Here is a 21,561-nt window from a genome sequence, read left to right on the forward strand (position 1 = left end):
CCAAATTATATTTTTGGGCTCCTTCTTATTATGAGTGTGTTAGTCTCCCTGTGTTTAAGATGTCGAATGCCCACTAATTAAGTGAGTTGCTGACAACTCATTTAATTAATATCTTAGTCCAAGAATAGTACCACTCAACCTTATCGTCATGTCGGACTAAGTCCACCTGCAGGGTTTAACATGACAATCCTTATGAGCTCTTCTTGGGAACATTATCAACCTAGATCACTAGGACACAATTATTGTTAGCTAGAGCCCTAGAGTCAATCATTTGATGATTGTATTTTGGACTTGTTGTATCATATTCTATATAAATAAAGGCATTTGGTTTTTGGTTATTATACTTACTTGTATTGGTGCCAAATAAACTAAGTATAATACGTCCTTGAGTAGAAGGTTCTTATCTATATCAATCGATTGGTTGAATCGATAGTGAGATGATATAGGGAACACTACTCTTAATCATTCCTAGTCGAGTATTAACATTCAGGGACAATGTTAATGCAATAAGACTAGCATGTAGGTCAACTTGATGACTTGATCTCACAAGTCATGGATATAGAGATATCAAGTTGACACATGGGTATACATTAGAGAATGTATACTGAATGACCCACCATGAAAAAGTATCATGGATCGTTATATGAGTGTCATATACTTTCTCATGTGGCTATTAGTATGACTACTAGTCCTTAGACCTGAAGTCACCATGGATCCCTACATAAGGAGTTATGTACTTTGGTTTCGTCAAACGTCACTCGTAACTAGGTGGACTATAAAGGCGATTACTGGGTATGTAACGAATTATGCAGAGGGATGTGAGTGATGTAGATGAGATCTATCCCTCCTATATGACGGGAGAGACATCGGTATTCTTGATAGAGTGAGACCACGAAGTGCATGGCCATGCCCAAATGAGTTAATATGAGATATTGAGCTCATTTGCTTTAGTGAGTCTACTTGGAGTTCAAGATTTAGTTTGATCAGAGGATGACACGGTCTATGCCTCACATTGATCAATCTAGATGTCTAGGATAGAAGGACACTTGTCATATATTGTGAGGAGTCACAATTAGTAGTCACAAGGTGATGTTGGATCTCAACATTCTTGTAACTTGGGTAGTAATGATGTGTTGCTAGATACCACTCATTACTTATGCTCCTAAATGGGTTTAGGGGCATTGCCAACGTTACAAGAACCTATAGGGTCACACACTAAGGCCAATTAGATGGAGATTAGGTTCATATGATGAACCAAGAGGATTAGATTCATTTGATGAATCAAATTGGATTAAGAGTAATCCTAATTGGGCTAACTTGAGTTGGACTCAAGTTGATACATGTATTCAATGAGTCTAATTTAGATTATGACTCATTAGATCAACTTAATTTAATGAATTAGATTCATTATATTAAGTTGGCTTGAATCAAATGGTTAGATTAGATCAACCATGGAAGAGATTTGGTCAAGTTTGACTTGACTTGAGAGGAAGATAAAAGTCAAGTTTGACTTGACTTTATGCCACCTCATTGGTGAGTTGGCATTGATGTGGACTAATGATGTTGCTCCACATCATCATGGGGTGCCACCTCATGGAAGTTACAAAGTCATTCTCTTTAATGGCTTCACATTAATTGCACTTAATGCAAAATTTGGGGGTTACACTTGGGAAGTGGTCGGCCACTTTTGAATGTGAAGAGAATTCATTTTTCTCATTCAAGTGTATTCACATCTTCTTCCTCTTTGAGCTCTCTCTTCTCCCTCTCCTCCTCTCTTGGCCGAACAAGACAAGGTGTTAGCACACCTTTGTTTGATCTTCTCCATCAAGGATTGTTCGTGTGGATACTTCTAGAGGACCGTACGCTTGACGGTCTAGAGATCTCAAAGGTATAACCTTTTCTTCATGTAGATCTAGAAGTAGATCTAAGTAGAAACTCGTACATGTAAATTTTTGAAATCTATCCTTCGCACGAGATCCAGTGGCATGGGTGATTCAGGGTTTCCGTGACGCGAGAACGCGGTTTTCGCGGCCTGAAAAACCCAACAGTTTCCTTCTATAATCAACAACACACACTATAAGTGATATCATTTCCCAACTTATCGGGCTTATTGATTTATCGAACTAAATCTCACCCATTGATAAATTAAAAAAATAAATATCAAATATATGTGCTTGTTATTATATTAGGATTAAGAGCACACACTTCCATAATAACTGAGGTCTTTGTTCCTTTATAAAGTCAGTATAAAAGAAACGACCTCTAATGGTCCTACTCAATACACTCTAAGTGTACTAGTGTAATTATATAGTTAAGATAAACTAATTCCTAATTACACTACGACCTTCCAATGGTTTGTTCCTTTCCATTTTGGTCGTGAACTACTGTTTATAATTTATAAGGTACTGATAACATCATCTTTTGTATGTGACACCACATACTATGTTATCTACAATATAAATTAATTGAACAACTACAAACAAATGTAGATAATTTGACCAAATATGATTCTTTATTCAAAATTAATGTTTACAAAAGCTTAGACTTTCAGTATACACTCTAACATCAATGTCTATCATGTCATTGCCATGAATTATTTCCAACCCATCTAAATCAAGATCTAAATTATAAGCTATTCGGGTAATCAATCCACCAAAGACAATTGATCCCGACGATGCCCTTGCGGCTCTTAACAAGGTTTGTACAAAATGAAAACCAGAATCGAAATCGACCTTATGAAGCATGGCCCATAAAGCATAAAGCTCTATCTTTTTAACTACCTCATCACTCTCTCCCCTACCAAAAATAGTTTTGCTCATAATTCTATGTAGGTACCTAAAAATGGGGTTTTGCATATGAGAAGCCTTAGCTCTTGAAGGCTCATAAGGTTGATCCAATCCAGTTAATGCATTCCAAAAATGATTCCAATTAAACCTTGAATCAAACCTACGAGGGCTACCGGTAGACAATCCAAAACAAGACTTAAAATCACTAAATGTCCATTGAAATTCTTGATTCATCAATCTAAATGAAAATTTTCCATTATAATCGTCATCGTTAACAAAATGGACATCTAATGAACTTATAAACTCCAAAACAAGACGAGGATATGTAGGAAAATGTGTGTACATAATATCACCCCACTCTAAAAACCCAATCAACAAATCTACATCTTCCCTAATTCCAAGCATATCAAGAACAGTTGGGTCCATGTATCTAGTACACACAATTTTTCTATTGACAAGAATTGCAAATCTAGTTATATGATCATCATTTCTAAATACTATATTGAATTCATTGTCATTACCTTCGTTGCGCGAAGTCCTCTTTCCTTTGCCCTTCATCGGTTGTTTTCCTTTATCCCTAGATGGTTCCTTCTCTTTATCTCCACTAGATCCATCACCTCCTTTATGAAGTTCTTCAAAAGATTGGACATCTTGTTGAGTTTAGACGAAGGAAGGGACTATATAGGGTTAGAGAAGTAAGATCTCAAAGAAACAAATTTTTGAAGAACAAGATCTGAGGTTAGGAAAACAAAGATCTTGAGTGTTGGAGAGGAAAAGAATCTGGATCTAAGAGAGTTTGAGGGGAAGGTTGAAGAAAGGTGGAGTTTTGAAGAGATTGGAAGAGAAAAAGATGCTTTAGGAGAGGTGGGTGTGTGCGGGACACGGCCAAAGTCTGGCCGTGTAAGGAGAAAACTGCCTCTTAAGGGCTTCTCCACACGGGCCATGTAGATCTACACGACCCCTCCCTTTTCCTCCTCGGCTTCACTCACACGGCCGTGTCTGGGACACGGCCACATCCTTCTTCTTCTCGGCTTTCTTCACACGGCCGTGTCTGGGACACGACCTTCTGAGTTCTCTTCTCTGGATTTGGCACATGGCCGTGTTTGGTACACGGCCGATGCAAGCTTTTGCTCTGATTTCTCCACACGGCCGTGTCTGGAACACGACCGAAGAAATCTCCTCCTCTGGATTATTTTCACGGCCGTGTCTGGAACACGACCATGCTCCCTTCCTTCTCTGCAGACTCCACATGGCCATGTCTGGTAGACACGGCTAGATCTTTTTCCTTCACTGCTTCATTTGCTTGGCCGTGTACAACACACGACCATGCCCTATTTTATTCCATTTGATGTTTATTCTCCTAATCCACTTCTCCAATACTTCCATGCCCATGAATAAGTCATGGCCAACTCATAGAAGTAGATTTTAACCTGAAAACCAAATAGAAAACATAGTGAAAACAAAATAAAGATGAAAATACAAAATTTAACTAACTAAAAGAACCCTTGGGTTGCCTCCCAAGAAGCGCTTGTTTAGGGTCTTTAGCTCAACCAATCCAACTTATTCTTCTCTTTTCCTTGCCCTTGGAGGGCAGACATATTTTTCATTTTTGTTGGGAGCTCTCCTCCCAACATCCTCCACCAAATTGTTCTTTTCATTAGGTGGCATTCCATGAGGATGGAAATTCCATTCCTCAAGTTTGTAAATGCTTGCCCTGCTACAAGCATTTAAAAGAGAAGAAACATGGTTAGAGACATTAGATAAATCATACTCCAACCGTTCCTTACCAATTACCAATGACAACTTATGATTTTTAACATCAATAATTGCTCCAGCGGTAGCAAGGAATGGTCTTCCTAATATGATAGGAATTTTAGGGTCCTCTTCCATGTCCAACACAACAAAATCTGTGGGAATAATACTCCCACCAACTTCTACTGGCACATCTTCAATAATACCCATAGGGTACCTGCAGGAATGATCAGCAAGTTGTAGTGTCATAGTAGTAAGTTTAATATTTTTGAGACCTAACTTATTACAAATTGAATAGGGAATGAGGCTAACACTTGCCCCCAAATCACAAAAAGCTTTTTCAGTGAATTTTGTTCCTATATTGCAAGGAATATAAAAGCTCCCTGGATCCTTCAATTTCGGGGAAGTGTTCTTCACCAAAAGAGCGCTGCATTCCTCAGTTAGTGCAATGGTCTCTACATCTCCTCTCTTTCTTTTATTTGACATGATGTCTTTCAGGAATTTGGCAAACTTTGACATTTGAAGAATAACATCTATAAGAGGAACTTCAATGCATATCTCTTTAACCTTCTCCAAAAATTTGTCAAATTCTTCATCCTTTTTAAGTATATTGAGTCTTTGGGGAAAAGGGATAACTTTGCTCTGATGGTTCAGTGGAAGAGTCTCTCCAACCTCAATGGTATTCTCCTTATTATCAAAAATCTGACTAGGTGTAGGAGGAGAGAGCTCTTCTTCATTTTGCATCCCTTTTTGAGCAGTCACTTGGGGGTTTCCCAAGGTCCGTCCGCTCCTAAGCTCAATTATGTTGCAATGCTCCATAGGATTTACATCAGGTTTTCCAGGAAGTTGTCCTGGTGCTTTAGAAGATGAGGAAGCTAGCTGGACAATTTGGCTATCCTGAATCTTTTGATGCTTTTCAGAATTATCCATTCTCTGAGTAAGTTTCAATAGATCTTACTTCATTTCATTTTGATTGGAGATAATTTCTTCAAGCATATTTTCAATTTTGGATGTAGGAAAGCCTTGGAAAGATTGTTGCTGAAAATTTTGTTGCCCAGATTGAAAATTTGGTCTTGCCCCCATAGATGGTCCTTGATCCTGATTATTTCTGTAAAAGAAATTTGGATGATTTTTCCATCCAGGGTTGTAAGTATTTAAGTATGGGTTGTTCTGTCTTTGATTGAAACCCATGATTGCATCGCATTGCTCCAATTGATTAATTTGTGCAGTGATAGCTCCCAATGGACATGAGTCATTTGAATGTTCTGAACTCCCACATACTTCACAAGATGTAGCAATGGCATTTACCATATTTGAACTAGTCCCCATATTCTCAAATTTTTTTGTAAGAGCATCAAGTTTTGCAGCCAATAAAGTCATTGCATCTACATCAAACTTTCCTGATGCTTTTGTTATTGGGTTTATTGAAGGATGACCACCACTTCTTTAATTTGCCCATTGATGATGATTTTGTGCTACACTCTCTATGATTTCCTCAGCTTCATCCAAATTTTTATTCATGAGTACCCCTCCAGCAGCTGAATCAAGGGACACTTTGGTATGATAATTAATACCATTATAGAAAGTATGCAACACTAACCATCTTTCCAAACCGTGGTGAGGGCATTGTCTGAGCATACTATTGTATCTATCCCAAGCTTCAAATAGAGATTCCGAGTCAGCTTGTTTGAAATTTGCAATCAAATTCCTCATATGAGCAGTTTTACTTGGGGGATAGAATTTATCAAGGAATTGTTGCTTACATTGTTCCCAGGTGGTGATACTGTTGGGAGCCAAAGAATTCAACCATTGCTTGGCCCTATCTCTAAAAAAAAACCCAAATAATAATAACTGCACTGCTTTTGAAGGAACACCATTCATTTTCATTGTCCCACATATTTCATAAAAGACCTCTAAGTGTTGATTAGGGTCTTCATGTGGTCCTCCACCAAATTGATTTTGCTGCACCATGGAAATAATTGCAGGTTTGATCTCAAAATTATTTGCCTCCACTGAGGGTCTTGAAATACTAGATCGAAAACCCCTAGCATAAGGTGCTGCATAATCCTTTAGTAGTCTATTAGCCATGTTCAAATGCTCTTGTTCTTCAATTTATCTCTGCAGAATTCTTCTTCTATGAAATGTTCTATCAATTTCAGGGTCAAGAGGAAAAAGTTCTCCTGCGAAGTTAGATCTTCGCATACACAAGAACAAGATTGCAATAGAAACTAAATCAAACAAAGAGATTAAAAATAGAGAAAGGTAAGATTGGAATGTTAGAAATAAAGAACGCAAAGTTAGAATTAGAATTAGAATTGCAACAAAAAGAATTTTCAAGAATGTTATTCAAGAAAGGAAAAACTTATGAAAACAGAATTCTAACAATTAGTTATAACTATGCAAACCAAAAGAAAGAAAGAAAAGTTATGTTTAGTCTAACTCAATTGATAATCTCTAATGTTATAGCGCAGTCCCCGACAACGGCGCCAAAAACTTGTTCGCTCTTCGCAAGTGTATGGAAATATCGCAAGTAATATAAAAGATTATCGTATCCGCAGGGACTGGAATAAGCACTAGAAATATCTCAAAGCGAATTAGCTAAACAACTAATCAATTGGTTTCAAATGCTAAGGATGAAAAACAAATCTAAAATGAAAGATCAACAAACAAGAGTTTGGGGTTTGAGTTATGATAAAGGGACGTTCTAGGAGTTTTTGGTTTCTTTGTAAGATCTCTTGAATGTATATGGTTTACCAATTCTTATTTATCAATTTTCTAATATTTGTAGAAGGTTGTCGGTTCTCTCTTGCAATAGATAACCGGCTTAGGACTGAAAAATGTACCTAAATGTGATCAATTAAATATGAACCTACATTGTCCTTACACAGGATTTCACCTATTACTATGCTTCTCTCGGATACCAACATAGAAGTTCATAGCTTCTTAACCCATAAAGATACAAGGATTGAATCATAAAATCTATCCTACCCTCTTGAATATTCTCATTTCCCCTTCAAGGTTATCCCTCAAACGTCCTTACACGGGCTTGCACTTGTCACGTGGATCCCTCGGAAAATCGAGTGAGGGTTAATCTCTACAAAGTCTATAAGATATCCAAACAATCAATCAAGAATGAGAATTAAGCCCTAATCACAATTAATCATTCAAGATCCAATCGATACAAACTAGGCAACATCATAGAAACAAAGAAATGGCAAATACACAAGAGTTTACATCAATTAATCTTACAAATACTCTCTCCATCCTAGAACAAAAAGATCTACTCCATAAAACGAAGAAAGAAAATCAAAGATAAGAAGATTACAAGCATTTCTTCAATCCTAATCCAAGAAGAGGAGAGAAAGAAAACTTATCTACGATATAGCTCCATCTTCGGATTCAATCCTCGTTCCCGGAGTCGAATTCGCCAAGATCTCCCTTTAGATCGCCCAAAGATCCTCCCAAGAATGGGAGGAATCCACCAAATCTTGCTTTCTCCCAAAGGGGAGAAGATCCCCTTTCAAATCTTCAAAGAGGCTTTAAATAGAGGGAGCTTTCGGGCGCCACACGGCCCCGAGACATGGCTGTGTGAGGTTCACACGGCCAGAGCCTTTCCCCTCTCTGCCATCCATACACGGCCGTGTGGTGTACACGGCCGTGGACAACTACCATCAAGACCTCCAAGCACGGCTGTGTAGATCCACACGGCCTGGACTGCCTCTGCTTCTGGAAACCTAGCACGACCGTGTGGTGCACACGGCGAGAACACTTTTAAGCGCTGGGAACCCTACACGGCCGTGTGGTGCACATGGCCAGGGCCTTCTTGGTCTCTGGAAACCTTACACGACCATATAGATCCACACGGCCATGTAAGGATTACACTCTTATTTGCTTCAAGACTTGGCACGGCCGTGTGAGGTTCACACGGCCAGGCCTACTCCCTTGTCTGTTCCTCTTGGTTGTCCACACGGCCAGAGCACTCCACCCAGGCAGGGCCGTGTTTGGCACACGACCAAGTGCTTTCTCCCATGCTAAGCTTATGAATTTGTCCAAGAATGTAGAATCTTCACCAAATTTGACTCCTGTGTACAAAAAATGCACAAAAGTAGATCTCCGAACAAGAAGAGTAAATATGCTAAAAGGAAAGCTGGAAGTATAAAAATGCATAAATCAAGCAAGCTCAAAGTATGTAAATGTGCGTCAAAACATGCATAAAAGTATATAAAATCTACGCACATCAATGATCCTTCTAGAGGAATTGCTCACAAGAGCTGTCGGTATTCTGTTTATTTTGAAAGCTATTGTACTACAATTGTAATTCTTTGTACTATTCCGAATTGATTAGTATTTACCCATCGAAAGCACTCTTACGTGCAGGCCTTGGAGTAGGAGTCGCCACAGACTCCGAACCAAGTAAAAAATCTTAGTGTCTTTATTCTTTGTGGTTGTTTTTAATTCCATTCTGCTGTGTATTTTGAGATTTCCGAAACGAACGAAAAATGAAAGCCACGAGCGCTATTCACCCCCCCCCCCCTCTAGCGCATCTCGATTCAACAGTTAATCCCTCAACATTTAAACATGACTCTTATATAGACCATAACCTAAGACTCAAATAAGGAAATAAATTACAATAATTACAAATAACATATCTTAATTTCAATCTTGTAAAGAAAGTAAATAGATTGTTATCGAAAAGGAAAGTAACTAACTTAACAATCTTAACTCAAATCAAGATGAGGATCAAGACAAATACTCTCTAAAAATACCAAAAATATAAAAAATACCAAAAATATAAAAATTACCCTAAATATCTAAAAAAATACCAAAAATAATAAAAATGCCCTAAAAAGGGTTTAAATGTTGGAATTTAGGGATGAAAATTGACGGTTACGGTTACACCTTTAATTAATGTAGATTTTCGAATTTTGTGCGTGTGACGACAGATAAACCCTAATTACGAGTCTCAAGTCAAAAGTTATGTTCGTTTGAAGTTTAAAAACTTATATAATTTAACCTGCATTAATATTTAACCAAAACTTTTACGGCCATGAATCCATTCATGAGGCTTGAGGACAAAAATTTAATGCTTAAATAAGTTTTTTTTATTCTGAGATAAATTAAACCAAAAGGTATACAAAGTTTTAAAATCCATGATCCCTAAATTTTTTGTCAAGCAAGCATCCCACGGTGATTAAAATCAATTAAGTGATTTACTCAGTTTAAAGCCAATGGGTACGTTTAATGATGAACAAAGTAAACTCCTATAATCAAGATTTAACAAAGCCGGTTTTAAATTTAATCAAGGAAATTCAACACTAAAAATAAATTCAAAAACATATATTTTTTTCACAACCAGCTGAAAAGCATCGAAATTAAGAACACGAGTGACTCTACTTGAAGTAAATGGTCGGCCTGTCGGAGCTGGGATCCCATGAACCGGCCTCCCTCATATACTCCAAGTACCTCAAGAACTCTGGCCTCACCGTCTCCTTTTTTGACGGTGTATGCAGGATCCTCATCACCGGATGCACCTTTGCGTCGCTAGTAGTCTTCGACCTCTTCAGCATTGTCGTCGTTGCCGCCGTCGTCTCAGCGTTCTCAGCCAAGTCGATGGAGAGCTGCTGGGACGAGAGGCGACGGTAGCCTTGCCGGCTCCAGCGGTACTCCGAAGCATTCGACATGGCCTTAATTAGTATTAAATTGAAGAACGTGGTTGTGATGCTTTTAAAAGACTCTGGAGTGGGTGAGGAAGGCCAAGTGCGGTTGATGAGTTGATGATCAATTAATGGACATGGTCGAAGGAGGCGTTGCTGAGTCAAATTAATCGACCAAACATGCTTATTTTATTATTGATTTAAGAACGTTTCAACATGGATATTTGACTTGGTTTGTTACTAGATTTATAGGTAAGCTAAATGTGAATGGTTCAGACAATAGATAAACAACAGAGCAGATTGCATTATAAGACAAAAGAAGTCATAAATAATTTGTTCTTTACATGATAATTTAAATAATTATTTACACAGCTAATTAATTATATACGTTATATATATATATATATATAGCTCGATCACATGGTTAACTATTTATTGCCCATCGCATCGCTTGGTCTCAAAGCTGAGAACTTTCTGAAATGACCTGGAGTTGGCCTTAGCCAATCTTGACCGTCTATCCAACTGGTGTGGTTCATATACTGCGAGGCTTCATCGAATGATAACCGGTGGGACCATTCAACCCTACCTCTAGTATTTGAGCCAGGACCATAGCTATGATATTCCCCATAATATGCAGTCCTGCATTAATTCTTTCGTCTCTGATCAATTATACCATTGATAAAATTAAACATCATATCATTACTAGCTAGCTAGCTGATAAAAGTTTTATATATGACAAATTAACTTACATTTGATTACTTGGATTATTCCAATCACTCCAACCTTGAGGCTGAATCGCATCAGACATGTAGGTTAAAATAAAGATTACCCTAGAGTAAGCTCCCCATGGTCGACCTAAGATTGCAGTTCCTACTCCGGCGCCGGTGAGCTTGCAATTGGATAAGCTATACCCGGTGTCCTCCGCTGCACTTGACCGCCGTTGTGCCATGAAGGCTCCGCCGTTCTCCGATACAGAGTGCAAGTGACATTTCTGATCTCAAAGATTTGTAAATTTATTTATTGAAGTTGATCCTATAAATTAAAGCTTTAATTGAACTGATCAACTCACTCGGAAAAGCGAGCGGGCATTCCCGCAGATAAAGTCGGTGCCTCCTTCGATATAGCAGTTGGTGTAGTAGTGCCTACCTGCGTCATCGAGCAGGGTGTCCTGGAAGCCGATGAATCTGGAAGTGTAGAATGCAACTCGGTCGCCGGCAACTCGTAGGGCTACTGCCGGGCCACCTTGACCATATGTGTTCTATTGATCAAATTAGATAAAACACAAATGAAATTATATATGTGCATGCTGATCATATATATAGATATAAATATATATATAAACCTGGATTGTGAGGTATCTTCCCACAAAATCTGAAGCTAAGATTGAGACGGTAGGAGATTCAACAGAAATCCAAGCTTCATCATACGTTATAATGGTGGACATTGCACTTGAGCCACTTAGGGTTATGAAGGGCTTGTCAGCTGGAACTGTTACCTTCTCTCTGCAGCATGCATGCATATAATTTTTCATCAGCTGGTAATTAAATTTAGCGTATATAATAATTTAAAGTATTTGAGAAATATATAAGAACCTATAAATTCCAGGTTTGACCCAAATGAAGACAGACTCAGTGTTATTTGAGGGAACAACATTAATGGCATCCTGAATCCTTGTGAAATCTCCCTTTCCAGTTTGATCTACTCTAACCAGCAGGACGGCAGTGGAGGCATTCAAAGAACTCGAAGAGGAGGGCAAGATCAAACACAATAGGAGCACAATGTCTCTTAAACTTCCCATGCTTAATTAATCCAATTGCACCAACAAACAACATGCAATACAATTATATCTATCTCACATGGATTCTCATGCATGCATGATTATTTAAAACCCATCAGCCACTCGATCGATCGCTTGCCCAATAAGAATGACAGCTGACTATTGATGGGTTGATTGACTTTGGAGCATATACAAAGAATTACAAGATTAAAGTGACAATATATATCTTGAGAAGCCTTTTCTTTAAGTTAAGGTTTAGATAACGTACGTAGTTGACCTAAAAGAATATTCCAGAGCAGAGCATAGAACATATATGTCTCCACACATTCTAAGCAAGATAAATTATAAATTGTAGCACTCTTAATGTTGCCGGAATGGAGATGGATTTTAAGGCTGAACTATTTTTAGTTTGTAAGGGTTTTTTTAAAAGTCCACACGGTTTTATTGCTGTTTTGGTCGGTTATCTTATATATAATGATTTAATTTCAAATCAAATTAAGTTCATTGGATATATACTTGTAACGCCAAGGTTGCATTGCAATCAAGTTTACTCAATCCGTTATCTTTCTTTACAATTTCTATTCCTTTTCAATATACTGTTGATGGCCTGAATCAGATGTTGCTACAAGAAACGACATACAAAATAAAATTCTTACCGTGCTCTTGGAGAAGATATTGGAGATCACTTGCCGCTATCTTTGAAAAGATTACACGAGGAACCTTTTCACTATATCTACAAACCAAATCCCTAAATGTGTCGGACTGTTGATTTGTTCTATGTCCACTCTCTGATCTCCTTGGATGCATATAGAAAGGGAGAGGAGTGGTAACGTGTGTTCTACATGCACATTGATCGTATCTGAAATCGAGAAAGATGATGCGCTGAGCAAGTGACTCTACTGTTGATCATGAGAAGACTCTGAGCTCGAAGAAGATGACACTAAGTGATCCTCTCTGTGCATACCAAAGAGAGAACTGTTACGACGATAAAGAAGAGTCTGTGATACGACGATAAGGAAGAATCCACCTAACATGAGTCAATTGTCACGGTGTAAGTCAAAATCAGAGCGGTCAATGTCAAAGCTTAAACAAGGCTCGTCCACATAGCTTGGGCGGAAGGTGGCTACATCAATCGATCGGATGAACCACTGTCTGATCGGCCGACCGGATGAATCAGTGTCTGGTCAGCCTAGTTGGTAGGAGAACGGGCCGAGTGGGCCACCCGTCTGGCTCAGGGTATGACATTGCACGTATTAATAACGAATCGATAAAATAATAAAAAAAGAAAAGACTAAGATACTTAGTAAAGGGAAGAGAAAATAAAAGAGAACATTCCATTTATCATTGAATGCAAAGAAGCCGACAAAATAGTCTTCTGCTGATGATTAATACTAGTTCCATGAATGTAGAAGCCAAGACAAAGATGCCTTCTGTCGGTAATTAATATCATTAAATAGGGAAAGATAGAGGGTCACTAAGGAAGATATAGTATGAAGAAAGTAAGATTGATCTCTGTCTCTATTATTCTCAATTTCTTTTTTTTACTATTGTTTTTAACTTGAGCGTCGGAGAGCCAGAGACCCCTTCCTTGGCTCCGTTTGTTTTGCAAAAGAGCAGGGTCTTCATCCAATCATTAGAGACGCCACATCCCTGACTTTCCAGCATCACGCTTTTGGACAGGATCATTTTGACGTCATCTGTGGGAAAGTAACCTGCATCCGAACGAGAAAATAGAAGACGCTGGACGATTCACTACGATGACGCTGACACAAGAAGATCTCGGCATGCTGATACAGGCCAGAGCGGCGAAGATAGTGGAACAACAGCAACAACAAGCACTGACTGAGCGCCAACAAGCACTGTTTGAATTCCAGGTGCAGGAGCTTGCAACCTCAATAGCAAGTCTCCAAGCTAAGCGAGGAGACCGAGCGGGACAAATTCCCACTCGGGAACCGAACAAGAAGCCGATCGGCACCTATGGGGAAGCCCCTAATGCGCCGATCCCATTCCAACGAGCACTATTCTGGGCTCTATCAGAAGAGGGGGGCCGAGCGGATAAAGACTGGGGATCTTCCTCGGATGATGCGCCTGTCCGGGACGCATGAAAGGGAAAAGCGCTAAGGTTAGACGATTTACCCAGTAGGTCAATCAACAGTTCTCGCAAGGGATTCTGGACGACCCTCTGCTGAAGCATTACAACCTGTTGACGATGGGGGAATATAATGGAGCGGCCGACCCGGACGACCACTTGGCCAAGTTTGATAACGTGGCCACACTTCACTAGTACACAGATGGGATGAAGTGCAGGGTTTTCCTCACCACGTTATTCGGATCGGCGCAACGTGTTAGTTAGAGCCCTAGAGCCAATCATTTGATGATTGTATATTGGACTTATTGTATCATATTCTATATAAATAAAGACATTTGGATTTTGGTTATTATACTTACTTGTATTGGTACCAAATAAACTAAGTATAATAATGTCCCTGAGTAGACGGTTCTCACCTATATCAATCGGTTAGTTGAACCGATAGTGAGATGATATAGGGAACACTACTCTTAATCATTCCTAGTCGAGTATTAACATTCAGGGACAATGTTAATGCAATAAGATTAGCATGTAGGTCAACTCGATGACTTGATCTCACAAGTCATGGATATAGAGATATCAAGTTGACACATGTGTATACATTAGAAAATGTATACTGAATGACCCGCCATGAGAAAGTATCATGGATCGTTATATGAGTGTCATATACTTTCTCATGTGGCTATTAGTATGACTACTAGTCCTTAGACCTGAAGTCACCATAGATCCCTATATAAGGGGTTATGTACTTTAGTTTCGTCAAACGTCACCCGTAACTGGGTGGACTATAAAGGCGATTACTGGGTATATAACAAATTATGCAGAGGGATGTGAGTGATGTAGATGGGATCTATCCCTCCTATATGACGGGAGAGACATCGGTATTCTTGATAGAGTGAGACCACGAAGTGTATGACCATGCCCAAATGAGTCAATATAGGATATTGAGCTCATTTGATTTAGTGAGTCTACTTGGAGTTCAAGATTTAGATTGGTCAGAGGATGACACGGTCTATGCCTCACATTGACCAATCTAGATGTCTAGGATAGAAGGACACTTGTCATATTTTGTGAGGAGTCACAATTAGTAATCACAAGGTGATGTCGGATCTCGACATTCTTGTAACTTGGGTAGTAATGATGTGTTGCTAGATACCGCTCATTACTTATGCTCCTAAATGGGTTTAGGGCATTGCCAGCGTTACAAGAACCTATAGGGTCACACACTAAGGACAATTAGATGGAGATTAGGTTCATATGATGAACCAAGAGGATTAGATTCATTTGATGAATCAAGTTGGATTAAGAGTAATCCTAATTGGGCTAACTTGAGTTAGACACAAGTTGATTCATGTGTTCAATGAGTCTAATTTAGATTATGACTCATTGAATCAATTTAATTTAATGAATTAGATTCATTATATATTAAATTAGATTGAATCAAATGGTTAGATTAGATCAACCATGGAAGAGGTTTGGTCAAGTTTGACTTGACTTGAGAGGAAGATTAAAAGTCAAGTTTGACTTGACTTTATGCCACCTCATTGGTGAGTTGGCATTGATGTGGACTAATGATGTTACTCCACATCATCATCATGGTTGCCACCTCATGGGAGTTACTAGTGAGTGCCACCTCATGGAGGTTACATTCTCTCCTTGATGACAACTTAATGCATTAATGAGGGGAGTTACACATGAGAAAAGTGGCCGGCCACATTTTGAATGGTGTGAGAAATGATTTTGATTATTCATTCAAGTGTGGAATTTTACATCTTCTTCCTCTCAAGCTCTCCCTCTCCTCCTTCCTTGGCCGAACCACATAGGTGCTAGCACACTTTGGTTTTTGGTCACCTCCACCTAGTGTGTTCGTGTGGATACGTGTAGAGAGTTGTCTACATTGACAACTTCAAGATCCGGCGTACCGAGGACGAGCGGGATATGCAAAAGGGCACGCAACAAGGGTAAAGATCTTCATCATGTAGATCTAGAAGTTTTGTAACTCGTACTCGTATGTTTTTCGAATTTTTCTTCGCACGAGATCCGTTGGCTAGGGTGATTCGGGGTTTCCGCGACGCGAAAAAGCGGTTTTCGCGGCTCGAAAAACCCAACACAACGTTGGTTCAAGTGGCTCGATCCATAGCTTCAAGGACTTCCAAGTGGCCTTCTTGCATCACTTCGCCAGCAGTCGTCACCACCAGAAGACAAGTGTGAATCTATTCTCGCTGAAGCAAGGGCTCAGAGAGGCATTGAGGCCTTATATCCATCGCTTTAATCAGGTGGCAATGGACATCCCGGCAGTCTCCTCGAACGTTCTAGTGAACGCCTTCACCCAAGGGCTCACTGAAGGAGAGTTCTTCCGATCACTCATTCGAAAGCCGCCGAGGGACTTTGGCCACCTACAAAAGAAGGTCAATGAATACATCAACGTGGAAGAAGCCCAGACAATAAGGAAGAATGAGATACTTGTCGAGCCAGCAAGCGCATCTGAGCTGCGTCCGCCAAGAAACCATCAGCCCCCCAAGGGACCTCGATCGGGAGGAGCCCAATCCTATCAAGAGCCAAGGATGCCTGATGTACAGTGATATGGGTTAGGTTTCATGGATCCCTAGTGAGGAAGGGAAAGGAGATAGCCGAGTTGAGAAGATAGACCAATATCGAGCGGAATATACCTCTAAAAAGGCAGGCCAATATCGGTCGGTATCTACTTCTAGGGAGGCAGACCAATATCGATCGGGGTATACTAAATGAGGCAAGCCAATATCGACCGATATATACCTCCAGGGAAGCAGGCCAATATCGAGCGGGATATACCTCCAGGGAGGCAGGCCAATATCGACCGATACATACTTCCAGGGAGGCAGGCCAATATGGGTCGGGGTATACTAAATCAGGCAAGCCAATATCGGCCGATATATACCTCCAGGGAACCAGGCCAATATCGAGTGGGATCTACCTCCAGGGAAGCAGGCCAATATCGAGCGGGATATGCCTTCAGGAAGGAAGGCCACTATCGGCCGAGATATACTTTCAAATAAGTAGGGCAATGCTGACCGAGACATACCTTGAAAGAGGTAGCCCAATCTAGGCTAGATAAAACCTTGGAAAGGATATACCAATATTGATCGAGATTACATACTTGATAAAATATAGCTCAGTACCAGCTAGGATAATAAAGTTAGAAGGATACGTACAGGTATTGCCTGATAAGCATCATGAAAGGTAATAATAATTGACCAGACCTAGTCTAAGTTCAGTTTCGACCGATACAAGGAACAACATTATATTGAATTGTCTATAACATAACAAAGACAAGACGAACATACTTTTCTGCAGGTACTAGACGACAAAGAAGGTACATCTGGGGCACAAAAAATATTCCTTAAAAGTCATTTACCACAAGTACGCAGCTTACGTCATCTCATAACAAACTCTAACAAACCGGGGTCCATTTCATGACTACGGAGGTTATATGAAGTGGTATAAAAAGGGGGATCCTCTCCGTTGGCCAGGTAAGTTCACATCACTACTCACATTCATAACCCTAGTTTTCAGCTACTGTTAGTTTCCTTCTTTCTTCTTCCACACCAAGAGAGATCATTGACTTGAGCGTCGGAGGGCCTAGCCAGGGATTCCCACCCAGGTCTTAGGTCACTGACGATAGTGTTGGTTCGTCTCTTGTGTGCAGGAGATCTTGGAAGCTTCGGATCTCAGTTTTCTTCGGTCGGATCTCTCTCTCTCGTCATTGGGTCTTCGCACAAGGAAAGTATTCTGTGACTCTATTCTTCCCGATCCGCTTTGGGTTTCTCGGATCGGTGTTCTACAAGCATCATTCTTCACCGACAGCATCATTCTTCACCGGTAGTAGGTTTTTCTCCCAGCTTTCCATTTTGTCCAGCTTCTCAGACAGGATCAAATTTGGCACCGTCTGTGGGAACTTCACCTGAATCTGAGACTACAAGATGGAAGAGGCTGGAAAAATAAATCTACTCACCATTAGCCGCGAGGATCTGGATTTCCTCATTAATTCTCATGTACAAAAAGCTTTGCAACAACAACAATAACAACTTCAAGCTCATATTGGAGCTACTCTGTCAGTAGCTCATAATCCAGCAATTTCAACTACTGAGCACCGGAAGGGAAAAGAACCAGAAGAGGAAGAACATACGTATTTTCCTCCAGCCACAGTTTCTCCGACAGCCTTTCTTCGAACTCCCATGGAGCAGGGGGGTCGAAGGCCTGTATTTCAGGAATCTTCTGGCGAAGCACCAGATAGAGAAAAGCATAAGATTAAAATGATAACCAGTGATAGCTCACCAGAAAAAGTCATATCTCCCTTCTCTCAAAGTGTACTGGATGATCCGCTTCCTAAGCGGTATCAAAATCTTCAGATCGACGAGTACACTGGGACTATAGATCCAGAGGATCATCTATTGAAATTTGAGAATGTAGCATTATTACAATAATTCTCTGATGGGGTGAAATGTCAGATGTTTCTTACTACACTCGGAGGAGCCGCACAACGCTGGTTCAAGAGATTGCTAGAAAAATCTATCCGAAAATTTAAGGACTTCAAGAAAGGTTTTCTACACCACTTTTCCAGTAACAAGAGATATCATAAGACTCCTTGGAGTTTATTCTCAATTAAGCAAGCATCCAAAGAGTCCATCCGAGCATACATTAAAAGATTCAATCATGTAGCTATCGATGTACCCAATGCTACTACCGAAATCTTAGTAAGCGCTTTCTCTCAAGGTTTAAATGATAATGATTTCTTTAAAGATCTGGTGAGAAACCCTCCTACCAATTTTGATTCCTTAATTGAACGTGCCACTGAATTTATTAATGTGGAAGAAGCTCAAGCTGCCCGCAGAAAGGAGGGCATTACTTCTTCTCCTACTCTAGTTAAGGAGAAAGCTCCTGCTCCTATTCCTCCACCAAGGGGGCCTCGAGCAATTCATCCACCTCATCAACATCCGGAATATCGTCCGCAAGCAGTACAACATGTGGATATACAGCCAGAGGCACCCAGAAGATGGTGCACTTATCATAAAACTAGCAGCCATCATACTAAAGATTGTTTTGTTTTGAGAAATAAAAGAGCCAACAGGGAGCTCTACCATAGGTAAAACTATTATCGGCAGCAGTACCCTAGGCAGCAAAGTCCGCTCAAATTGGAATATCGCCCGGTCGAGCCTCGGCAGGACGCATTACCTACCCCAGCCGGTACAAGTCAGGTGTCAGAGAAGACTCCTTCTGAAGCCATGACAGCCCGACAAGAAGAAAACAGGAGTAATGCCGCCCGGGGAAATATCAATATGATCGCGGGCGGGCCCACTGATGGGGATTCTAATAGGGCCCGAAAAGCACATGCACGAAGACTTGAGATTCATGTTGTGGGATGCAGCATGGAACTGTTGGTGCGGTTAGCACTAACGATTTAACCCAGGTTTTGATGAATGACAAATATGTTAAGTTAGGTTTTTCGTTATCTAATGCTTTGATCGAGTATTCAGGTTAAGTCCAGACAGGTCGACGGGCTGACCGGATGTCTGGCACGAAGTCCAAGCGAGTCGACGGGCTGACCGGACGCTTGGCGAGAAGTCCAGCTAGGTCGACGGGCTGACCAGATAGCTAGCACGAAGTCCAAGCGGGTCGACGGGCTAACCGGATGCTTGGCACGAAGTCCAGCTAGGTCGACGGGCTGACCGGATAGCTGGCACAAAGTCCAGACGGGTCGAAGGGCTAAACGAACGTCTGGCAGGTAAGTAAAGGTAAGTCACTTGAGGAGAGTGACTGTGAGGACGCATCCCAGTTAAGGGACAGTAGGCGTCGGTCCAGTTTAGGTCCATTTTGGATCCCTAAATTGAGACCCTGACTAGGTTCTGGTCTCGGGAAGACAGGACCTAACTCATAAATCTATATAACATATCTATACATATATTTTTATAACTTTATTTTGTAGATACAAATGTAGAGATTCAAATTCTGCACGCGTAACAACTGACAGAGCTTGATTCTGAGTTCGGAGCCAAAAGTTATGACCTTCGGAAGATGATTGTGTCAAACAAGTAGTTGGAGACGACTCGGATAAGCCAGATTCGAACTCTCCTCATCTTATCCGAATTTTTGGGATCTGATAAGCTCTGGAGACCCCTCCAAAGGGCTATAAAAGGAGGGGGTGAGCAAGCTTCAAGGACACAACTCTCAGAATGAAGAATCTGCTTCCTTGTGCTCCTGCTGCGCTGCGATCTCCGACAAGCTTTTCCTTTCTGTTCTAAATCTTTTTATTGTCGGTAATTTTTCCTTATTAGAAATATTGTACTTAACTTGAAATCTATATTTCGAATTGCTAGTGAATTGCCCAATGAAAGTACTCACGGAGTACGGGCCTTCGAGTAGGAGTCGTCACAGGCTCCGAACGAAGTAAATTCACTGTGTTCAATTTTCTTATTCCGCTGCGTTTATACTCGTTGTTTTTCGAATCGATATTCACCTCCCTCTATCGACGTTTCACGATCCAACAAGTGGTATCAGAGCGGGTACCGCTCTGATTTGGTGCAACCACCAATCAGACAGGGGGTGAAAATTTCCTTCTTTTTTTTCGCATAAGTCCAAACTAGTATCATTACTTGTTTTGGATATTTTCTTTCATTGCAATTAAGACTAAATTGGTGCAACACCAACTTAGTTCATTTTTGATTAAACTCTTCCCGCACTACTAATCCATAACTATGCTGCGATCCTGTACGCTGCTGGATCGGTCTGCCGACCGATCCAGCTGGTCCCTGATCGGTCAGTGAGACCGATCAGTGGCTTACTGATCTGTCTGCTGACCGATCAGTGAGCCATTTTTCGCGACCCAGCTCCTGATCGATCCACGGATCGATCAGGGAATGAACAGAAAGCTTCTGTTCGTAGAAACCAGGTCCCTGATCGGTCTACCGACCGATCAGAGACTCCCTGATCGGTCTGCTGACCGATCAGGGGTTTCTGATTTCGTATCAGGCCCCTGATATCAGCACTGATGCGTGCCAAGGTCATTACACAACACTATAAAAGCTAAGAGAAACATTCTACTAGGTAATGGCTAACATACTAAACATGATTAAGGCATAGAATACTAATTCATGACATGTAAACATATGGAAACTAAAACTAACAAGGTTTTAAACTGTTCTCTTACTAACTAACAGAAACATGAGATAACGCTTGCTATAAGTACTAATGCATACTGAACACGTTCTAATGCATAATAAAATAAAACTAGATCCCTAGGATCTTTATTCCAGTTCCTTCCACACACATCTTGATCTGCAATGACCTCCAGCCTCCACTGCTAGTCCATTTTCCTTTTACCTGTATCTGCAGTATAAGGAAAATAGTATCTGTAAGCTAAAAAGCTTAGTAAGAAACCATCTACCTCACTAAAACATGCATACGATGCAAATATGATTTTAAATCATGCTGTTTGAAAGGATATGCTAAGTATACTGAATAAACTAA

General features: G+C 40.4%; 2 protein-coding genes across 2 annotated transcripts; both read right to left on the bottom strand.

Moving 5' to 3' along the window:
* Positions 1 to 9,045: 9,045 nt before the first annotated feature.
* LOC122007938 lies at positions 9,046 to 10,265 on the bottom strand. Its single transcript, XM_042563477.1, has one exon. It carries the CDS (start codon positions 10,217 to 10,219, stop codon positions 9,929 to 9,931), a length of 291 nt encoding a protein of 96 aa, XP_042419411.1. The 5' UTR covers positions 10,220 to 10,265; the 3' UTR covers positions 9,046 to 9,928.
* Positions 10,266 to 10,620: 355 nt separating this feature from the next.
* LOC122011355 (putative pectinesterase 11) lies at positions 10,621 to 11,990 on the bottom strand. Its single transcript, XM_042567736.1, has 5 exons — positions 11,785 to 11,990; positions 11,535 to 11,694; positions 11,262 to 11,450; positions 10,942 to 11,183; positions 10,621 to 10,831 (listed from the first exon to the last, which is right to left on the bottom strand). The coding sequence occupies exons 1-5, from the start codon at positions 11,988 to 11,990 to the stop codon at positions 10,621 to 10,623; spliced, it is 1,008 nt and encodes a 335-aa protein (XP_042423670.1).
* Between the last annotated feature and the right edge of the window lie 9,571 nt (positions 11,991 to 21,561).

The sequence above is a fragment of the Zingiber officinale genome, chromosome 8A (genome assembly GCF_018446385.1).
Source record: "Zingiber officinale cultivar Zhangliang chromosome 8A, Zo_v1.1, whole genome shotgun sequence".
NCBI classification, from domain to species: domain Eukaryota; kingdom Viridiplantae; phylum Streptophyta; class Magnoliopsida; order Zingiberales; family Zingiberaceae; genus Zingiber; species Zingiber officinale.

Coding starts and splice junctions, on each gene's coding strand:
- LOC122007938 (XM_042563477.1), bottom strand. CDS start 10,219: ATGTCGAATGCTTCGGAGTACCGCTGGAGCCGGCAAGGCTACCGTCGC.
- LOC122011355 (XM_042567736.1), bottom strand. CDS start 11,990: ATGGGAAGTTTAAGAGACATTGTGCTCCTATTGTGTTTGATCTTGCCC. Junction 11,695..11,784: donor GTCAAACCTGGAATTTATAG/GTTCTTATATAT, acceptor TGCATGCTGCAG/AGAGAAGGTAACAGTTCCAG. Junction 11,184..11,261: donor ATGCCCGCTCGCTTTTCCGA/GTGAGTTGATCA, acceptor CTTTGAGATCAG/AAATGTCACTTGCACTCTGT.